At 32.9% G+C, this 21,358-nt stretch overlaps 3 protein-coding genes and 1 non-coding gene across 4 annotated transcripts; 2 read left to right on the forward strand and 2 right to left on the reverse strand.

Moving 5' to 3' along the window:
- Nucleotides 1-3,410: 3,410 nt before the first annotated feature.
- Nucleotides 3,411-3,483, forward strand: TRNAA-CGC (transfer RNA alanine (anticodon CGC)). Its single transcript has one exon. It is a non-coding gene; the product is annotated as a tRNA-Ala (tRNA).
- Nucleotides 3,484-5,609: 2,126 nt separating this feature from the next.
- LOC126654167 (phragmoplastin DRP1A) lies at nt 5,610-11,057 on the reverse strand. Its single transcript, XM_050348244.2, has 16 exons — nt 10,794-11,057; nt 10,529-10,592; nt 10,343-10,447; nt 10,133-10,234; nt 9,708-9,758; nt 9,547-9,608; nt 9,210-9,300; nt 8,810-8,874; nt 8,185-8,379; nt 7,842-7,961; nt 7,584-7,654; nt 7,256-7,481; nt 6,617-6,667; nt 6,259-6,487; nt 6,046-6,185; nt 5,610-5,939 (listed from the first exon to the last, which is right to left on the reverse strand). The coding sequence occupies exons 1-16, from the start codon at nt 10,920-10,922 to the stop codon at nt 5,811-5,813; spliced, it is 1,830 nt and encodes a 609-aa protein (XP_050204201.1). The 5' UTR covers nt 10,923-11,057; the 3' UTR covers nt 5,610-5,810.
- A 1,948-nt stretch (nt 11,058-13,005) lies between these two features.
- Nucleotides 13,006-15,401, reverse strand: LOC126685771 (DNA-directed RNA polymerases II, IV and V subunit 6A). The gene is made up of 6 exons (XM_050379725.2): nt 15,060-15,401; nt 14,801-14,834; nt 14,543-14,715; nt 14,396-14,447; nt 13,369-13,436; nt 13,006-13,227 (listed from the first exon to the last, which is right to left on the reverse strand). Exons 1-6 carry the CDS (start codon nt 15,092-15,094, stop codon nt 13,158-13,160), a joined length of 432 nt encoding a protein of 143 aa, XP_050235682.1. The 5' UTR covers nt 15,095-15,401; the 3' UTR covers nt 13,006-13,157.
- A 3,409-nt stretch (nt 15,402-18,810) lies between these two features.
- On the forward strand, nt 18,811-20,538 carry LOC130015697 (pollen-specific leucine-rich repeat extensin-like protein 2). The gene is made up of 3 exons (XM_056106353.1): nt 18,811-19,112; nt 19,207-20,063; nt 20,397-20,538. Exons 1-3 carry the CDS (start codon nt 19,047-19,049, stop codon nt 20,536-20,538), a joined length of 1,065 nt encoding a protein of 354 aa, XP_055962328.1. The 5' UTR covers nt 18,811-19,046.
- Nucleotides 20,539-21,358: the final 820 nt, after the last annotated feature.

The following is a 21,358-nucleotide window of genomic DNA, read 5'->3' on the forward strand; positions in this document are numbered from 1 at the left end:
TCATTTTTTACTTTTTTTTATTACCATCATTTTTTACTTTTCATTTTTCTCTTATTTAGCAAAAAATAAATATTGGAACTTTTTATATAAAAAGTGAATTTTTGTTGAATATTAATTACTAATTTTAACATGTTTTCTCTTATTTCATATTTTACTAACATTTGATTGGTAGGTCTATAAATTTTGTGTGGATTGATAATAATCTCCTACTAAACTAAAATGTTTAAAGCTTTCCTCCTCAGAGTAGAGATTGATGCTTAATCTTATCCCTATAATTAATCGTATCCCTAGAATTACGGTTGAGCGAAAAATTAAAATAAATCATTAATCTAAATCATATTAAATAAAATTTATTTTAATTTTATTAAAAAGATTTTTTTTAAACTATATAGTTTTGATTTAACCGAATAGACCGAAAAACTGAACGTCAAAATAATGTCATCTTTATTAACATATTCGTAAATATATATAATTTAATTATTGATGGATTCGGATATGCGGTAAGATATTTCTTCTAGATTTGTTTGAGGTTAGTGGCCGTGACAAATCACCTGTATGAGATAAACAAGGAAAACGATAAAGGAGTGAGTCTTGGGCTTTGGACTCCAAATTCACTCTGATGCTTACATTAGTATAATATTCGTTGAGGGTAATAAATATGCATAAAAAATAAAGAAATGGGGTTGTTATTCTTATATAGGCTTTTCCGCGTGGTCTTCGTCTTTTGAGAGATGTGGGACAAATGAGTTTTATAGTGCTCCCTTCTACTACCAGTGCGTCACTATGTGGGCCTTGTACGTGCGTTCCATCTTCTGGACCGAAGGTGATGATATTTTCGGTGCTCGACTCTCCTCTTGCTCTTTCAGCTATCTGTATGATTTCCGTCTTGGATATCTTTCTAGTGGTTCTCAAGTCCTTCCTCATATGATTACATTGATAATTCATGTTACTTTTTTTCTTCCTCTTTCATCGCTTCCTTGTCCATCCTCTTTCTGGTGTTCCTTCTCTTCTTTTCGATGTGCAAACTTCCTTAAAGACCCTAATTCGATCAATTTTTCTATCTCGTTTCTATGGTCGTAGAATTCCTCCGTGGCATATCCGCAGTCTTCATGAAACTTATAGTACTTGCTCTCGTCTCGTGTTCTGGTTCTATGCATCATTCTTCTTGGCCACGTCATCGGGGTCCAGTTCTCTTTGACCTACATTAGCACGTTGGCCTTGGCGGTGTTTAGTGGGCTGAACACCTCATTTCAATTGTTGTATCTCCCGCTTCTATAATTATTGTTGGTGTATCTGCTATTGTTGCACCAATGATTGGAGTCTTCATAGGGGGAGTACCGGTTAATGCTTCGGTAACTGCTGGAGTAATCTCTTCGTGAGTGGGATGTTTGCCTATGTGCGAATCCTCCTTTCTCTTTTTTTTGGCACAAACTGATTTTTTTGCCTCCTTCCATCATCCATATTTATACACTTTTGTGCTACTGTCATGGCCTCCTGATAAGTTTTTGGCTTCTTTGAACTTAACTTGTCTCCTAGTACGCCCATCCGGGTGCCCTTCTTTTGCACTTGTACCACCGTGTTGTTGTTCAAGTCTTCGATGAGTGTCTCTTGGTCGTCCTGACTAAGCGGCTTTTTTCTTTGGTTGTAGGATTTAGTGGATTTTTCTTGGTTTTCGTTATCTTGGGATACAATCATTAATTTTTTTATCGAAATCAGTGTTCCCACAGACGGCGCCAAATGATGGATCGATAGATGCAGTGAGGTATGATTCTACAAGATCTGTTTGAGGTTAGTGGCAGTGTTGGATCTCTTATGTGAGACAAACAAGGAAAACGACAAAGGGGTGAACTTTGGGCCGCTAATTCACTCTGATGCTTAAGTTAGTATAGTGTTTGTTGAGTGTAATAAATATGCATAAAAAATAAAAAAATAGGGCTGCTATCTTTTTGTAGGCTTTTCTGCATGGTCTTCTTTTGAGCGATGTGTGACAAATGAGTTTTATATTGTTCCATCAATTATATATGTGTATATGTAAATAGTACACACGCGCACACACACACGTGTGTGTGTGTATATATATATATATCATAATTTACAGTTTGACACCTTCTAATTGAAAATCCTACTTAATGTTTCTTTAATTTCAATTCCGTTAAAATTAGAGGTTTTTGTTAATTCTATTAGGTACTTGATGGAATCGGGCTTTAAGACGGGTTAACTTGCGAAAGAGAGACTAAAATGTTGACTGAATGGTGGTTGTTTGATGAGCACTCTCATGCTTAAGGAAATATTTGACAATAATTTATGTTCGTAACAAATTAAAATAACTCCAAAATCCTAATTACTGCATATTAATTACACTTTCATAAAACTGTTCAAAAATTATTTATTTAACATTTAAATAATAACAGTTTCACTAATTTTGTTCAAAATATATTAAACACAGTTTTTACTAATCCTGTTCAAAACAGATTATACACAGTTATACTAATGTTGTTCAAAACAAATTAAACACAGTTTTACTAATCATGATCAAAACAGATTGAATAAAATTTTACTAATCCGGTTCAAAACAGATTAAACACATTTTTACTAATTTTGCTCAAAAAAAATTTAACAAAAAGAAACTATTTTTCCTTCCTTATTAATTCATATTAAAATTAATACTACTAATCTTTTTAATCAAATTAATAATATAATATAAATTCAAAACTATATGTACCGAGTTTTCAATCAAATTAAATAATAATTATATTAATTTATATATAATATTTTCATACAAATTAATCATATTTATCATATAAACGATTTAGGTATAAAAATTGAATAAAATTCCTTCCAAAAAAGGCTTAAAAAATATTTATTTTTCCAAACAGAATATACAGTAAGTATATATATATATATATATATACATACATAGAATCACATTAATCAAATTAGTGACTCTGATATCAGTGTTGGGTTTTTTAGGTTCATAACGCAGCAAAATTTTAATTTTTTTAAAAAATATCAAAAATTCAAAAATAAGATTCATGTCATTCAAGAAGACATATATAGTTATATAGATAAAAATTATCGATGTTAAATTCAAACAACAATGTAAAAAAAAAGAGGTGGTTTACTTTGAAGATATCTTAATTCAGAGTGGTTATTAAACTAATGCTGACGATTTGATGTAAAATGCATATTTTGCACTAATAAATACATAGTATTATTACGGGCAGTCTTATTTGTGAAAAGGGGTTAAAATGATCCAACTTTTACAAACGCTTGATGTTTTTGTCTAAAATCACCGAGGTATACACAGTTGATCTTTTCAGAAAAATTAAGGGACTGAATTGATCCCTTATTCATTATATTTTTAAATATATATCTTACTAATAATAACAATAACATCTTAACAGCACAATGGGGGTGTAGCTCATATGGTAGAGCGCTCGCTTCGCATGCGAGAGGCACAGGGTTCGATTCCCCGCACCTCCACACCTGTTTCCTTTTTTTCATTTTTTTCACCTGCTATGTGATTTGCAGTAAACAATTTGGCCCTTGAATTCCATTTATGTCCCTCGAACTTTCCCCTTGTTTCCAGGTCATGCCCCTGCCAGCAACAAAATTGATGGGTTTACTTTTTTGTCCTGCCTACTTTTTTTAATGGGTTATTTCTTCCTTTTAATTATTTTGCAAGTGGTTGTATTGTATTTTCTAGGGGTGAGAAAAAAAACGGCCGGCCGAATTAATCAACCAATCAATGAATTTTGATCGCTTTGATTTGGTTAAAATGGTTAATTCAGTCAGTAGTTTCAATATAAAAAAAATCCAGTTTTTTCGGTTATCGGTTCGATTTTAATTTTAAATTATCTAAATTAATTGAACCGATCAAATTAACAAAATTTTTTGAATTTTTTATTATCTTCTCATAATTTTTTGGTTTTAACCGAACCAACCTATTCGGTTTAATTTTAATTTTTTTTATATTATTCGATCGATTCGGTTTTTGGTTAAAATTTCTTATTCACTCGGTCCAATTTTAATTATTCAATCAAACGAATAATTTGGTTAAGAGATAGTAGGTCTGGTTTCGACCGAACCAACCAAATGCTCACACCCTAATATTTTCTGCACTTTGGGAACGTCAAGTAGCCGGGTTAATGACCATTGTATGTCTCATTTGCTAATTATTTCTCAAATTACCACCAAAATTTCAATTTTTCCCACTTAATACCTTACAGACCGCGAAACTGTTCCGCGGTTTGTGTAAACCGCGGAACTGTTCCGCGGTCTGTCCTACGTGGCTCCTCGCTGGCCAGTTAGAGAGGAGCCACATAGGAAAAGTAAACCGCGTAACAGTTACGCGGTTTGCTTTTCCAACGTGGCAAACCGCGTAACAGTTACGCGGTTTGCTTTTCTCCCAGTCATTTAAAAAAAATTAAATAAATAAAATATTTATTTAAAAATGAAAAAATCTTTGATTAAAAAAGTTTTACGTTTTAATTGTTGAATTTTTTAAATTTAAAACGTTTGAATTAGTTAATTTTTTTAACATTCTACAAAAATAAATTTATAAAATACTACAAAATAATTATATTAACAAATATTCAAATATAATTTATACTTCATAACAATAACATATTTAATAAACTAAAAATTACAAATAAAATAAAATGACGTGTCACAAGGAATAAATTTAAAATGACGTGTCACTGGGAATAAAAATTAAAATGACGTGTCACATGGAATAAATTTAAATAATACTGCCTAGTCAAAGAGAGGGAATAAATTCCCTCTGTAAACCGCGGAACAGTTCCGCGGTTTACGCCGACGTGGCTCCACCTGCGTCCAGATGGAGCCACGTCTGCAGACCGCGGAACACTTCCGCGGTTTGCAGTAGACCGCGGAAGTGTTCCGCGGTCTAGAAGTGACAAACTTAGAAAAAAATTTAATTGGGGACTAATTTAAGAAATTTTATTAATTTTATAAATAAACATGTCATTAACCCCAAGTAGCCTTATTCGAGGGTCGCTGCCAAGTAATTCCATCGACTGTGGTGCTTTAACTAATTTGCTGTGTTTAGTTTTTATATTCATGTTATCTTAAATCACCAATACATCCTAAAAAGAATCACTAATTACATACTAATATGCAACTAATAAGATATATCATTTAATTATTTTGTTCAAATTATTATTGGTTGTTTCTTTTTCCTGGAAAACATAAATTCCGAAGCCAAGCGAGGATTTCATACCAGTAAAGAAATAGAACAGAGCTCATTAAATTAGCAAAAATGAGAAAGATCAAAAAGCCGTGAAAAAGAAAAATCTTTAAGCTCATTGAATCAGCAAAAAATGGAAAATACCAGAAAGACGTGAAAAAGAAAAATCTAAAAGCTATTGTTAGTAGTGACTAGTGAGGATGATGAATTAAAGAAGACTTATCCCCTTAAAATCCCCCCACCTTTTACCCCCAATTCGTTTGCACCCTCACGTTGTAAAACCACCAAATATACCCAAATTACGACCTTTCACTTTCAAGTGTACCCTCAAGCATTAAATTGACCTCTTTTTACTTGAAAAATGTTCAAATTAATACTTTAAATTTTAGCATATATTTTAAAATAGGACTTAATATTTTATTTAAAACAAAAATAAACCTATTTTTTCAAGTCAAAAGAGATCAATTTAATGCTTGAGGGTGCAATTGAAAGTGAAAGGTCGTAATTTGGGTATATTTGGTGGTTTTGCAACGTGAGGGTACAAACGAATTGGGGGTAAAAGGTGAGGGGTTTTTAAGCGGATAAGCCATTAAAGAATGTTCTACTTAGCCCATGCAACTGCATCTATCTCTGCCTGGGCACTTCTGTACAACTCCAGTCTCTTTCCGATCGAAATACGTCGCTGCATCACTGCCGGATCCTCGTCCAACAAACCAGACAACTGTTTTGTCTGAAACATTCAAAATGTTAGAAATATTTAGTTATTTGATACCATCAATCAACATTTTCTTTATCATATTGACAAAAAGAAAACAAAGACTAGAAGGAATGCTCACCTCCTTCTTACCCAACTCTGCGAAAAAATAGTCAAGTAAACTGCGTTTGGCTTCGCGCACTTGACAATAGACAACAGATTTGGGAATAGAGTTCCTTAAACTCCCACAAACCATATTCACATAGGACAACACATTGCTTCCTGCAGTTTGTTGAGAGGATTATCAAATCAAATTCACAACCATAATATATTGCAAATGCAAATAGTTACTTACCAATTCGCCTAAGATATGAATCGTTATATCTGTCGAAGATTGAGTGCGTTGGATTTCCTCCCTTCTCGATATCTTGAGGAAGCTTCCGGAAAAATTCAACAGTCAAGTAACAGCATTCCATATCAACTAGCTGTAAACTTGCTTTCCTGCTTTCATCCCTCATTCTCTCCAACGATTCTATAGCAGCATTGTTGATTTCCACTCTCAAACTTGGGTATTGCTTTAGTTCCTATATCCATAGCATACAGAAATCAACTTTATCCTACAGAAAATTAACGTTGAGAAAATTTGCACTGTTCTCGGTACAAATCCAATGGCTCCAATGAATACAGAATAAAAGAATATAGAAGGTTCTTACCATGGTCTCGTTGATAGACTTCTGAACCAGCTCCTTGAGTAAAGCATGGACCTGAAATCATGATAAAAGGAAGAGATCAAGCAACATAGAAACTAGGCTGAAATATCCATAGTAGCATAAAAGAACAACTGCGTCATTGAGGACCAAAGCAATGCATGCTGAGCACAAACTGGATTCCCGTAATCCTCATTGATGAGTATGAACAGCTAGTAAACGTTTTTCATCTGTTTATTCATTTTGCAGTGATACCGAGGCGACAAGAAAAGAAACTGGTTGAACTTGGTAAAAGATGTGAAAAGATCAACAAGAAAGAAGAATTGAAGAGGAGAGGAGTCTACATGATCAATAAAAACGAAACACCGAAGCAGGAAACTACCAAACAATATTTTGTAAAAATAAAGAGTTATGGAGTTTCAGAAGCTTTTCCGGATATGGAAACAGAAGACCAAAACATAAGATTGGAAAAGGTTCGTGCAATACAGAGTGGTATTTACAAACGTTTGCATGAACACATACAGGTTTCATACTGTTCAAACATAAAAAGATCTACTATACACATCAACAACCATACAGATTCCTCTAAAGGTAAGACGTCATCAGTAATAGGATTTTCTGACAGAAATGAACATAAATGCTTACCGCATCTACAGCTGCCTCAGCAGGACCTCTGATAGTCACCAGGGTAGATTCAATAAGACGGCGATAACCTTGTTCAGGAGCTATTAGATGTGGCTGATACCCATCAGCTTCAGTTATCAACTTACGGACATTGTCCATGGCAAGCTGTTTATCAAACTGCAGCCTCTTCAAAGCAGCAGGTAACTGATTATCGAATACAAGGTAGATCTTATCACCACCAGGACGTCTGCAGACAATCAATACTAAAGATCAATTTGCAAACCAACCAGAAATGATTTACATTAAAATACAGAAAGAAAAAAATCAGCCCGCGGTATAAAGTACATACATTCCATCAAGATGTTCTTTAAATATTTGATCAAAAGAACGGCAGATTTCCATTATCATGTATAACTTCCCCTGCATAAAAAACAAAAGATATACATATTACCAATGTTCATTGCAGCAACAATCAAAGCATCCTACAGGTTTTAAAAGAAGTATCTAGCTGTATGGAAAGACCAACCAACTTCCATAAGATTGTGAATGAAGTGATCGAACCAGAAAGCTAGCGAAGAAATCAAAACAATGATGAACTAGTGCTCACCCCAGCATCAGTGGCAACAGTCTTCCCTAGACGGCTCAATTCCCCTTCTAATTCAGCAATAGTTTTGTTAATAAGCGACTGAAGGCCAGGAATTCGAGACTTGATGACTTGTTCCAAGTGCTGAAAATTTAACCATGTTAGTGCCATGCATGATATTAACTCCAGGCTCCAGCTAACAGTAATAGCTATACATTAGAATAGTGTACAAACTTGTAACTAAACACTATTTCTCAGTTAGAGCCTATGAATCTGTATATGCCATAGACAGAAGTTCTGAAGAAAATAAAGAGCAAGTAGGAGTATTGCTGAAATGGGAACTAGCAGCACTGACTTCCCTGCATACCTTAGAAAGCATCTTTCCTAAATGCTCAGAGCCCATCCTCTGAGCAAGATGTCGGTACTCGTTACTATTTTGAAAATATTCTCGTTCTCTACGTCGAGCAGCAATCATGTCCACACTTTTATTGATGTCAGCTTGAGAGCGATTGACGACACCAATCCAAGGAAACTGTAGTTTATATGATTTTCCTTCCAACATCTGTGACAATCAAATAGTCGGTGCATTGCATTGAACAAAAACAGTTCCATGTCAGTGATGAACAAAACAAAGAATTAAAGGACTTATGATCAAAAAAGTTAAATTATTGACCTAAGTGCATTAAAAATAGAGATGCTACATGCTAAACAAACATCATCCATGCTAGCAGTACGTGAAAATAACCGCTATCAACTTAAGTTTCAAGACCTGCAATAAACTACTTCGACACGTTTTAAGAAAATGAAGGCTACTTTAATAAGTTTCTTTCTGAACTGTTCTGATCCATCTTTTTGAGAATTAGTGGATATGTGCTTGAGAAGATGGCTGAGGCAAAAAGATAAGCCATAAAACAATGGTAGCGGGATCAAGAATACAACTAGGGAAAAAATCTAAAATGTAATTGATAAAATTCATTCAAATGACTACTTACATCAACTGCATCAGTACCCTTGTCCATAAGATCAATCTTTGTCAGAACTCCAAATGTCCTCTCCCCTAAAATTAAATAATAAAGAAAATAGAGTATGAATTAAAAAGGATATAATAATACCCCGGTAATCATTCTATTGTATAACAGATACAATTGATAGAAATTAACGTTTGCTTCTAAAACAATGAGGATGTGAATGAATAATCGTCACAAGTCATCTGACCATTGGAATTTGGAAGTCAAAACTCATTTATTCCCTCATATCTCATGTTTGCATTACTTTTTTGTTGTCGTGTTTAATTTGAAAGAAAATATCACAGCATATGTTAAATGGCTGGTGAGTCAATATGTCAGATGTAAGTTAAAGAACTGTCTACAAAATATTAATCTGAAATTCTACCTTTGGGGTCAACTTCCCGAGATATCTTAATGGCATCTGATGTGGCAAGATCTTGATTCGCAGGAGAAATAGCCAGAATTATACAGTTGGGCTGCAACATACACAAAAATCAGAAAATGGTACAACAAAACGACTTATTTTGCATGTGGTAGATTCTGCAAGCTAGAACTGGGGTTCCCTTAAAAAGATTTTAAGTTAACCACTATTCCCATAAAGTTCTTGTACAAAGGACATGGTCAAAAGACTTGGGGATTCTAATCACTTAACCACCAAGATAGTTAACAATTTTCAGAAATAAGATGCGTGAAAGAGTTTCAGAACTAGCATCATTCTTCACCTTCTCAATAAATGACCGAACCATGTTCTCAATGTCCATCACGATACTTTCATGTTGACCCTCTGCGATACACAGTGGACAAGTTCTCAGTTGTAATAAATGATAACACAGGAAGAATATACAAACATAAACAGACACAAGTTTACGGACAAGTGACTCACCAACAGCTACTTTAGTAAGACCAGGGAGATCGATCAATGTCAAATTAACAACTGTGAAAATCAAAAAATTATGAAATATGTCAGATAACTCAAGAAGAAGAAGACAATTACTATCAGATAACAATCCCAAGCATTTGAAAGCTCAAAGGCAAATCGATTTGAAAACACAAATTTTTATCTTAAAAGCAACAAACAGACCATATAACAGATTAAAAAACAAGGCAAATGAGGATAAGTAGATAACTCAGCATGCTTGCATTCTTGACTCATCAAATCAAAGCATTGAGGTCGTATAAAAAGAACAAGAAGAAGAGTACTCGAGGCATTACTTTCTCTATGAAACGATCAAAATAGATTGACATAGAAGCCTACAACACATCAACTATAAAACAGTAAGAAGACAGTAATTAGCATCACTATCTCACCATTGGGGGAATATATGCTAAGATGTATCGGAACGGTAGAAATTTGTTTGCTGCGGCCAGTCTCTCGATCAGTCTCATCAGAGATCTCCTTCCTCACAGCAGCTAGAAATTACAATATAACACTAAAATCAACACAAAAGATAATACCAAAACTTACAAATACTCCACCAAACACATTTGCTATCAAATAACTAAAAAAAGGAAGCATACCAAAATCAGAGAACTTCTTTCGTGGGAGGTGCATAAACTCGGCATATTCTCTTCCTTCATCGAGCCTGTGAAGCTGGAGGACAAGAGGACGCCGCGTAACAATCCCTGCACATTTAATTGCATTACTTCAAGGGGATTATGAAGCAGATGCACAAACATTTTGCAGGATCTAAAATCATAATTTACCAGCTCCACGAGGTAAGAAATCCTTTCCAACAATGCTTTCCAGAACTGAAGACTTCCCTGAACTCTAAATTACCATAAAATCCATTGATAAATAAATAAGTAGATCTAGCTAAACAAACAAGAAAATCACTAAGAAATAACACAATTCATATCAATGTTTTAAAAAACAAAATTCAATTAAAGAATAAAACAAGATAGTCAACCAGCATTACACAAGAAATCACCAATTTAATAAAGATGAACAAATCGGAGGATAAAAGATTACCTGGCCGCCGACGACGGCAATGGCGGGTAAAGAGTCCCAAAGTGTAGGCAACGCGCTTTCGTCGCCGTGATCGCCGAGAGCCGTGCACGCTCTCTGTAACTTGTTCACTAACGATATCAAATTTTCCATTCTGTTAATTCAGTGGATTGATCGGAGTCGGCGTTAGATCGATTTGGCGGGAATTTGTGAGTTATGTGAATAGAAAATGATATATTAACGGAGATGAAATCAAGAAAATGAACACTATTTTTATAATCAAAATTAGTTCTAAATCATTTTTTAATTATTATAGATGCAGAAATGAAAATAATACAATGAAGTGTTTGAATTCAAGAAAAGGAAGAAGAAAACAGGGAAGCGAATGAACCGGGAAATTTGAAGGGAGGTCGGTAGAGTGAGACCGTGGAAATTTTCTAACGTTTTTTTGTTTGTTTCTATTCATTTTACTATTTTGCCCTTACTTTAAATTTTTAAATAAAAAGGCTTTGCATGGGACTGAGCCTGAAGTAAAAGCCCTTTTTGTGCTGATAATTCCAACAAAAAAAGTTCACGGATTTATCAAAAAAAAAAAAAAAAAATTTACACATTTTACCTCAACCGAAAAAGTTACAAAAAATATCTCACATTTATTCTAGATTTATGTCTTTATATTCGGTATAAAAATAATTATAATTTTACTTCGTTATCATATAGGTATCAGTGACATTATCATCTCGGTATCATAATTTTTTTATAAAAATTATTATTCGTACTTTATTGTACTATTATCATAACCTATTTCTATAAAAAATTATCATGACATTATCATAATATATTTTATTATAACAGTATCATAACATTATCATGATGTACTTTATCGTAACTATATCACAATCTTATCATAATATTATTATAATCTTATCATATAATTATCATAAACCTTATCATAATATTATCATAATGTTATCTGTCTATCAAAAATGTACCATATTATTATCATAAATGTATCATACTATTATCATAAGTTTATCATACTATTATTATAATTTTATCATACTATTATCATAACTGTATAATATTATTATACTGATATGATAATTTTATGACATCGATAACGTTAATGATGCTGATATGATAATCAAGCTTTTTTTTACAGAAAATTGTTTTTTCTCTGCCACTTATGATACTGGGATGATAATTAGGCGCGATTTTCTGTATAAAATCGTTTTGTTATCATAAAATTGTTTTTTATGTAAATTTTTAGATCTGACACTGAAAAAAATTCAAGAGCAATTTTTTTAGATCCGAGAATTTAAATAAATCGTAATAATCACCACGAACTGAAAAAAATCGCTAAAATTAAATATGAAAGAATGGCGGATCGACGGCAGATCAACGGCGGAACGATGGCAAAATGATGGAGGAACGACAAAAAAACGACGGCGAAGCGAAAAAAGAGAGAAGAAATGGAGAAGAAATGAAAAAATGAAGAACAAGAAAAAAAATGGAGAAGAAAGAGAGAAAAGAAAAAATAAAAGAAAGAGAAAAAAACACAAGTGCTAGAGTAAAAAAAATACTTAGAATAAAAAATAAATATTATTTAATAAAAACAGACTTTAGAGTAAAAAAAAATGCTAAAAGAAAGATATTTTTTATATTTTTTTCTTATTGAAATAAAAATTACAATTATTTTAAAAAATAAAGTATTTTTCTTAATATTCTCTTTCAATAAACTAAAAGTCTTTAACAATAATAATTCGTAGAAAAGCATGCTTGCAGTAACTGCAGTTGGTTCGACATTTCCATTCTAATTTTTTTCCCTTTTTAAGCAATTGATATGCATAACTACAGTATTTCATTATAAAGAATGCTCACAGAAGCAGTTAACTTGGACCAAAATCGTGTAATTACTCTAATCCGGCTACGACAGAGCCTTAATGTCAATAGCAGGCTCCTAATCACACTAGTGTAACTTCCACGGGCAACGCAACCAATGAGACACTGTAAACACAATGTCTGCACGCGTTCTATGTTTTAATGGGCGTATGCAACCAACAACAAACAAAGAAAAACATGTAGAGTTCAAAAATAACAATATCATAAACGCCAATAAATATCCAAAACTTCAGGAAAATCGAAAAAAATAACTCGTCAAACTGAGGGCATGAAGCAAATTAAAAAGCAAGTACAGTGCAGCTCATATGGCATTTCTATCCAAAAGAAAAGAACCAAATTAGTTAAGTTAGTAATTGCAAGCTTTTTTGTTTGAAATGTTGCTACATAGTCAGAAGTCATACTGTTTTAAGGGACAAGTTGAGAGTTATCATACAATGGTTTTAGAGGCCATTTAGCAATGACAAAATTACAATCTGCAACAGCCGTTGATCAATCGCCTCCCACTTGCCTCTTCCATGAGTCTTCAACTATCAGTTCATCTACTCCCCAGTCTTCATAACTGGTCCGTTACAAGATACAATGAAGATGACACCAAAAGAAAACCAATTAATGGCGGATCATAAGCAAACCATTGCACACAGTCTGCAATAACTCACAATCAATCTGAAAAATGTTAATTATTTTAAACTAAAAACCTTACCTTCCATCAGGAAGGTAACGACGGATAGTAAAAGGTATTTTTCGCTCTCGAAGCTCCTTCATAGCAATCTAGAGAGATGAAGAAATAAGACATAAAAGGCATCAAACAATAAGTTAGTTCAAAAAGGGAAGAACTACAATGCAATATTCTACTCCATTAAAAAAAGTGCCAACATCAAAAAAGTTACAAAAATGAATTACAAGAATACTCCATTAGTACTAGAAACAGCTGTAACAAGTAGGTATATACAAATATACAACCGGCGTCAATTAAAACTGACACGAGCAACACAACTTTTCAGTGATTATATTATACAAAAAGCAAATAGTTGTATGTGGTGAGCTAATAGATTGCTATGCTCTTAATCCTATCCTGCTGCATCTATACATGATGTACATTACATGTTATTCCAGAGAAGATAAATGATCCATAAAATTAAACTCCCGATTCCTTCTACGTACATCAGAAGGAAAAGTCCAAGTTAATAGGGACCTAGTCGGAGGCAATTCTTCTCAAGGTGAGCGTTTGCAACAATAGACATTCCTCTCTTAGGCTTTTATGTTTCTATTTTAGTGCATAGAGATTAACATGTCATATACAAGTAAAGCCTACTTTCTCTAAAAGTTAATAGGGACATAATCAAAGACAATTCTTTTCATAGTGGTAGTTTGCAACAATAGATATTCCTCTTGTAGGCTTTTCTATTACTATTTAATTGCTATTAGCATGTCATATACAAGTAAAACCTACTTTCTCTATATGAACACTCTAACACCGCTGGATGAACTACGATAGCAGAACAAGTTACAGCCAACTACGTAATCATATTATGCAATGTAGGACAGAAATATGAGATGTAACTTAAATGCTTCCTTGAAGGTTACATGAAATACGTAAAGCAACAGTTGGCTTTCTTAAAAACCTTATAGAGTATAAGCAAAGCACATTCGTAATCCAAACAAGCAACCGTCTGTTTATCGCAAAAAAAAAAGGATTGCAGGTTTCTCACGAAGTAAAAGATCCTTACCTCAAGTGGATCTGTTTCACCCTCCAACTCCACCATTACAGGAGCATTCATGCTGCAATAGCAAAAGAGGATCAATACAACTAGATGAGCATAATTTTACATTTAAACTAACTTTTATAATGAAACACGAAAGAAGAATAGGAAAACCTGATCTGGAGAGCACGGGTTCCCAAAATTCTAGCTCGCTCATACTTGGTCATAAATTTGGATGTCTTACGAGGCCGTTCAACTGGTTCCTCAGCTTCCTTATCATCAGTTTCAATAGGTTCCCCATTAATGTCTTCATTATTATTGTTCTCAATATCCTCCTCCGCCCCTTCCTTCCACAGGACATGTTCTTTTAGAAACTGTATAACAGATAATTCAACACAAGTAATCAAAATACAAAGTTAAATCAACCCTTACTTCAATTTCAGGCTCTGCTGGCTCATCCTCATACCTGCATTAGATAACAACAATTTAGGTTTAAGATGGTCACTTTGATTCATCTTTTACAAAATAAACATCACTCTACAGATGCAAAACAATAAAAAGAAGATACATAAAGTAACCTTAGAATTTCGCTAAGCTTGAAGAGCATGATTAAGGTTTTTGTAGGGTTTAACATTTAAAATAGAATTGAGAAAATAATTAGGAAAGAAAAAGAGAGTTAAAGGAAGCAAACCCCATATCCATATCGTTGTAATCGTCGTCGGCCATGGTCAAAGGGATAGATTATGTACAGAGACAACAAATTAAAAATTAAAATTATAAAACTCAGAGGAATTGACAACTAGCTTGTGACTTGGAGAAGAACAGCGCTGCTGATTCAGAACGAACGGAGGCGAGGAAGAGACGTGACGCTGCTATCAGAGAGAAGAAGAACTGCAGCGCTGCAGAAGGAAAGGGAGAGGTGCGTGACCGCTGCTGGTTTGGAAAAGAACGACGGCTGCTGTTGATGAACGGCAGCTACGGTAAAGCAAATTGAGGGTAAAGAAAAATGAAAGATAAAAACAAGAGTTTAGTTATTGAGTTTTTATTTTTCACCTTTACTCCAAATAGTTGACAATTTAATTAGTTTAAGGTCTAATTTATAATATTTTTTATATTTATATCCTGATTTAAAAAAAAAAAAATTGTATCCTATTTTGATTTTGGGAAGATTAGGATAATACTCTATTTTTTAAAATAATTGATTTCTTACCTCAATAAAAAAAAAATAAAGAAAATACCTCATCATTTTAATGCTTTTATTTTTTTTACTCTAAATCATGTTTATATTATAATTATACCTCATTTTCTTTAATTTTTTACTCTTAGCATATAATAGCTGTCATTTTTATACGATTCTCTTTTTTATTTCTCTCTCCTCTCTCCTCTCTCTTCTTCTTCTTCTTCTATATTTCTTTTTTTCTTCGTCAATGTTTTTCTTCTTCTTTATTTCTTCTCTTCTCCATTTTCTTTCTTTCTTCTTCGTTCTTTCATCGCTCCGCCGCCGGTTCTCCATCGCTCCACCATCACTGCATTATTCTTTCATATTTTATTTTAGCAAACTTTTCTTTAATTCATGTGATTATTGCGATTTTTATAACATTCAGATCTAAATAAATTACTCTTGATTTTTTTTCAAGTTTAGATATAAAAATCTGCATGAAAAACGATGTTATGATGAAAAAAAAACGACTTTCTACACAAAAAACAATTTTCTGCAAAAAAAACAGCATCTGATTATAATATGATTATCATAACACTGCAGAAAAAATGATTTTTTATAAAAAAAAAAAACAGTCTCTGATTATCATATGAGTATCACTGTATTATCATGTTGTTATCATATGAGTATCACTGATTTTCATGTTGTTATCACTGTATTATCATCTCGTTATCATAATATAATCATATGATACCGAGATGATAATGTATTATTGTACCTAAATGATAATGTTATGATAACGACATAATAATAGAATTATGATAACAATATGATAATATGATACCTATATGAAAAGAATTACATAAAAATTATAATAACGAGATGATAATGTGAAGAAAATAGTATGATAATGAAGTATAATAAGGTCATATTATCATACTATTATCTTCACTTTATCACCTTATTATCATAAATTTTTTGTAATTGTTTTTCATACATGTATCATATTATCATACTATTATCTTTACATTATCATCTCGTTATCATTAATTCTTTTGTAATTACTTTTTTCATACATGTATCATATTATCATACTATTATCTTTACATTATCATCTTATTATCATAATTTTTCTGTAATCTTTTTACATATAGGTATCATATTATCATACTATTATCATAATTTTATTATTTTATTATCATCTGGTTATCATACTGGTGTCATAAATCTTTTGTAATTTTATTTTCACGTACGTTATCATCCAGTTATCATAACCTTATCATAATTCATTATCATCTAATTATCATACTCTAGTGTTATGATAACGACATGATAATCAGACACTATTCTATCATACATTATATAGATATTATCATATATGTACCATAAATATTATCATCTCGTTATCATATGATAAAACATTATCATATGACACTATTTCTGTAATTTTTTTCCATGTAAGGATCATATCATCATACTGTTATAAACTTATCATTATATTATCATAAAAACATTATCATACTATTATCATTATCGTACATTTGGATTATCATAACCTTATCATAATCATATAATGTTATGATAACGATATGTTAATACAGTGTTAATCATATGATAATCAGACACTGTTTTTTTAGTAAAAAATCAATTTTCTCAGCAGTGTTATGATACTTACATGATAATACAGTGATGATACTTATATGATAATCAGAAGCTGTTTTTTTTGCAAAAAATCATTTTTTGTGCAGAAAAACGTTTTTAATACAGATTTTTAGATTTAGAATTGGAAAAATTCAAAAGTAATTTATTTAGATCTGAAAGTTGAAAGAAATCGTATTAATCACCACGAGTTGAGGAAAATTGCTAAAATCAAATATGAAAAACGGCGGAGCGACGGCGGGATGATGGCGGAACGACAACGGAGCGATGAATTAACGATGAAGAAGAAGAGAATAAAAATGAACAAGAAATAAAGAAAAAAAAGAAGAAGAAGAAAATGAAGAAAAAGAATGGCGGAAAAAAGAACAGAGAAGAAGAAGAAAGCCATGGAGAAGAAAGAGAAAAAGAGAGAGAAAAATAGGAAAAAAGTGGCAGTTGTCACTTATGAATCACCAATAATATAGTTAGAGTAAAATAATAATAAAGAGTAGGTATAATTATAATATAAATAGGTGTTAGAGTAAAAAAATAAATATATTAAAATAGTGAGGTATTTTCTCTATCTTTTATTTGTTGAGGTAGGAAATCATATTATTTTCAAAAAGAGAGTATTTTTTCTAATATCTCTTTGATTTTTTATGTTTCACCTCTACTCCCACCAAGGATACAATTGATAATTTAAAAATAAATACATTAATAATAACTAAATAGAAAAGTTATACTATATTTTTTCTTATTTGAAAACAAAAAATCTTTCAACTTTAAAAATGTTCAAATAAATTCTACTTAATTAATTTTACAAATTTTATTAAAAAATTAAATTATTTAAAAAATATTTCCGACATACCACCGTACTTCTCCTATTACAACCTTGTCACTGAATTTAAAAACATAATTGTTTTTTTGTTTTTTTCGATTTTTGTGCTACTCTTTTTTCCATAAAAGGAGGAGCACGAACTGCTCCTTCCATGGAAGAAAGGAGCAAGTCGTGCTCCTTTTTTCCATGAAAGGAGCACCAAGGAAGGAGCAGATCTGACGAGTGCTCCTTCCTTCCATAAAGAAAAAGCAACTGCTAGCAGCAGCTCGTTCTCTTTTTTCGTGAAAAAAATCGGAAAAAGAATTAAAAAAGTTAATACTATATTTTATTTTATGTAAATTTTATTTATTTTACAATTTTTTATTAAATTTTTTTTATTGATAATTAATATAAATTAAATAAATATTATTAGTTGATTTTTTTAAGAAAGAAAGTGTTTTGTGCAATTAATAATATTGATATCTCGGGGGATTATTTAAAACATTAGGCCATTATCTAATTTAAAATAAAATTACTTCGAATTCTAGAAAGCACCAATTATTTAGCTTACAACATCCACATTAGCCTCTCGTTTCCCTTTGCGTTCGATCCTTCTCTCACTGGTCTTGCAATGCAATGCAGACTAATTTCAAGCTTATACAACAACCATTACTATTACTAGTCTCTTCTTAATAATCCGATCATGGACTGTTTAACCTTTAAACCCACTTTTAACTTCTTCTTCTCTAATCCCACCACTAATAATTACACTAAATCTCTCTACCCTCTCAATAAACACTTAAAATTCTTTAAAAAAACTGTCACTTATTTATTTTCATATTGTGGAGTGGCACCAGGCAGACAGAGTTCTGCAGCAGTTCGGACTGCAACAGGGTATTCCAGACGCCCCACTTCAGGACCACTCACTACACTCCCTTATCCTGAAGAGCAGCTCATCTTGGATCCAGACACACTCTCACTACATTCGTGTGTGGGACGACCGACTCCGGTTTGTAATTTCAGGACAGCCCCTCCAGGACCCACCTCATTATCATTCCGAGTATATGGATTGGTTTCGGTATGTCACGCGTCGCTGGATCACACGACAGGGCGCTGAGCTCGGAGCACAGGTATTTTTTTAAATTATATGTTTTTCAATTAATTAATCAATAAATTGTGGGTTAATTTTCTACTTTTTTTAACGTATTATATCTTTATGTGCAGGCCGATTTTGTGGAGCATGTACGTAGGGATGCTCCTGTTGACACTGAGCTTCGGCGGTTCGTAGCCAGCACACAGAGAGGCACTAGAGAGGACCGCCGTGATGTTACATCGCCCCCTATCGAGCCTTTTATACCGCCGCATCGACTACCAGTCATACCTGACGCGCCGATAGATCCGACTACACTGCGACATCGACGGCGAGAGCGGCGTCACCCCCCTGCACCACCTCAGCGTCCTACCGATCCTATGCCTCCCCCATTGGTTTTTCATCCTTTCAGAGGGTATTACTATAACGCGGGGTCCAGCTCTGCACCGCCACCCTTTTCATCGGGTCCTCCTTCTTCTTCTGGCCAGTTTTACGAGGATTCGGCACATCACTATTTTCAGGGGTCGTGTTCATATCCAGTGCCACCAGGACCTTCTTCGTCTTTTGTTCCACCGCCGCCTGCTTATGTACCACCTACGGTGCCTCCTTTTCAGGTGCAGTGGGATCAACCTACACAGGGTACACAGGACTTTCCAGCTTCACAGGGACTTCCACAGACACCTGGGACTACAGACTTTCTGTCATATGGTAGCAGTTGGTTAGGTCTAGACAGCATGGAGGTGATGATGTGCCGCCAACAAGGAGAATTTGTTACCCCGCCACCAGCTACGACGAGTACGGCCATTCCCCAGGACCAGCAGGGTGACGACGGAGCCGACGACGAGGAGGGCGATGCAGGAGAGGGAGATGGTGATGGTCGCCCAGGTCGACGTTACCTCACCATCAGTACAGGCCGTCGGGCGAACCGTAACAGAAACAACTTGCGCTCGAACCTCCCGGTCACTAGCAGATATGACGATAGGACTCCTAGGTGATTTCTTTTTTGTACTTTGTACATTATTATCTGATGTAGTAATCTTTTTTAATTTGTAATTTTTAGTTTATTAAATATGTTATTGTTATGAAGTATAAATTATATTTAAATATTTATTAATATAATTATTTTGTAGTATTTTATAAATTTATTTTTGTAGAATGTTATAAAAATTAACTAATTCAAACGTTTTAAATTTAAAAAATTCAACAATTAAAACGTAATTTTTTTTAATAATTTTTTTTTCATTTTTAAATAAATATTTTATTTATTTAATTTTTTTTTAAATAATTACATTAAAATGATTGGGAGAATTTTTCTCCCAATCAGTGCAGTCAGTGAATTAAATTCCCTGACTGCACAAAGTAAACCGCGTAACAGTTACGCGGTTTGCCACGTTGGAAAAGCAAACCGCGTAACTGTTACGCGGTTTACTTTTCCTATGTGGCTCCTCCAGCGAGGAGCCACGTAGGACAGACCGCGGAACTGTTCCGCGGTTTACACAAACCGCGGAACAGTTCCGCGGTCTGGAAGGTATAAAATGGAAATTATGAATTTTTGGGTGATAATTTCGGAAATAATTAACAAAAATCAAATTTAATGGTCATTAACCCTTACTTTTCACCTCTACTATAAATAAAGATATACTCCATCTTAATTAGTTTAAAGCTTAATTATTTAAAAATACTCCATCTTATAATATTTTTGAATTTATACTCCGACTTAAAAAAATTCAATTATTCCTATTTTAATTTTTTTATATTTTACTTCCACCTCCATCAAGGATACAATTGATGATTTAAATAATTTAAAGATAAAAATATTAATAATAATTAAATAAAAGAGTTACTCCCTCCGGTTCATAATATTTGTCGCATTTGGTTTTGGCACAAAAACTAAGAAAACAAGTAATATGTCTTAATTTGTAAATAATTTTACTAAGTTAACCCTACATTGAAACTTGTTTGCATTTATAACTACCATTTTAATTTGTTTATTGTATTATTTCAATAAATTAATGAGGGGCAAATATGAGAAAATAACAACTAATGCTCTCTTGATATTATAACATGACAAATATTATGGACCAAAACAATTTCTCAAATGCGATAAATATTATGAATCGGAGGGAGTATATTATATTTTTTCATGAAAGGAGCATCAAGGAGCAGCTCGTACTCCTTCTTCGTGAAAAAGATTAGAAACAAAATTTAAAAATTTAATATATTTTATTTTATGTAAATTTTATTCATTCTAGGATTTTTGATTAAAAAAAATTATTGATAATTAAT

This window comes from Mercurialis annua, linkage group LG6, assembly GCF_937616625.2.
Source record: "Mercurialis annua linkage group LG6, ddMerAnnu1.2, whole genome shotgun sequence".
NCBI lineage: Eukaryota > Viridiplantae > Streptophyta > Magnoliopsida > Malpighiales > Euphorbiaceae > Mercurialis > Mercurialis annua.

Excerpts from the sequence above, each read along its gene's own strand:
- LOC130015697 (XM_056106353.1), top strand. The coding sequence starts at position 19,047 with ATGGATTGGTTTCGGTATGTCACGCGTCGCTGGATCACACGACAGGGC. Across the intron at positions 19,113-19,206 it reads GCGCTGAGCTCGGAGCACAG|GCCGATTTTGTGGAGCATGT; the intron begins GTATTTTTTTAA and ends CTTTATGTGCAG. Across the intron at positions 20,064-20,396 it reads TATGACGATAGGACTCCTAG|TGCAGTCAGTGAATTAAATT; the intron begins GTGATTTCTTTT and ends TCTCCCAATCAG.
- LOC126654167 (XM_050348244.2), bottom strand. The coding sequence starts at position 10,922 with ATGGAAAATTTGATATCGTTAGTGAACAAGTTACAGAGAGCGTGCACG. Across the intron at positions 9,609-9,707 it reads TCTTACTAAAGTAGCTGTTG|AGGGTCAACATGAAAGTATC; the intron begins GTGAGTCACTTG and ends TGTGTATCGCAG. Across the intron at positions 6,488-6,616 it reads AGTCTATCAACGAGACCATG|GAACTAAAGCAATACCCAAG; the intron begins GTAAGAACCTTC and ends CTATGGATATAG.
- LOC126685771 (XM_050379725.2), bottom strand. The coding sequence starts at position 15,094 with ATGGCCGACGACGATTACAACGATATGGATATGGG. Across the intron at positions 14,835-15,059 it reads TACAACGATATGGATATGGG|GTATGAGGATGAGCCAGCAG; the intron begins GTTTGCTTCCTT and ends TATCTAATGCAG. Across the intron at positions 14,448-14,542 it reads ACCCGTGCTCTCCAGATCAG|CATGAATGCTCCTGTAATGG; the intron begins GTTTTCCTATTC and ends TTGCTATTGCAG.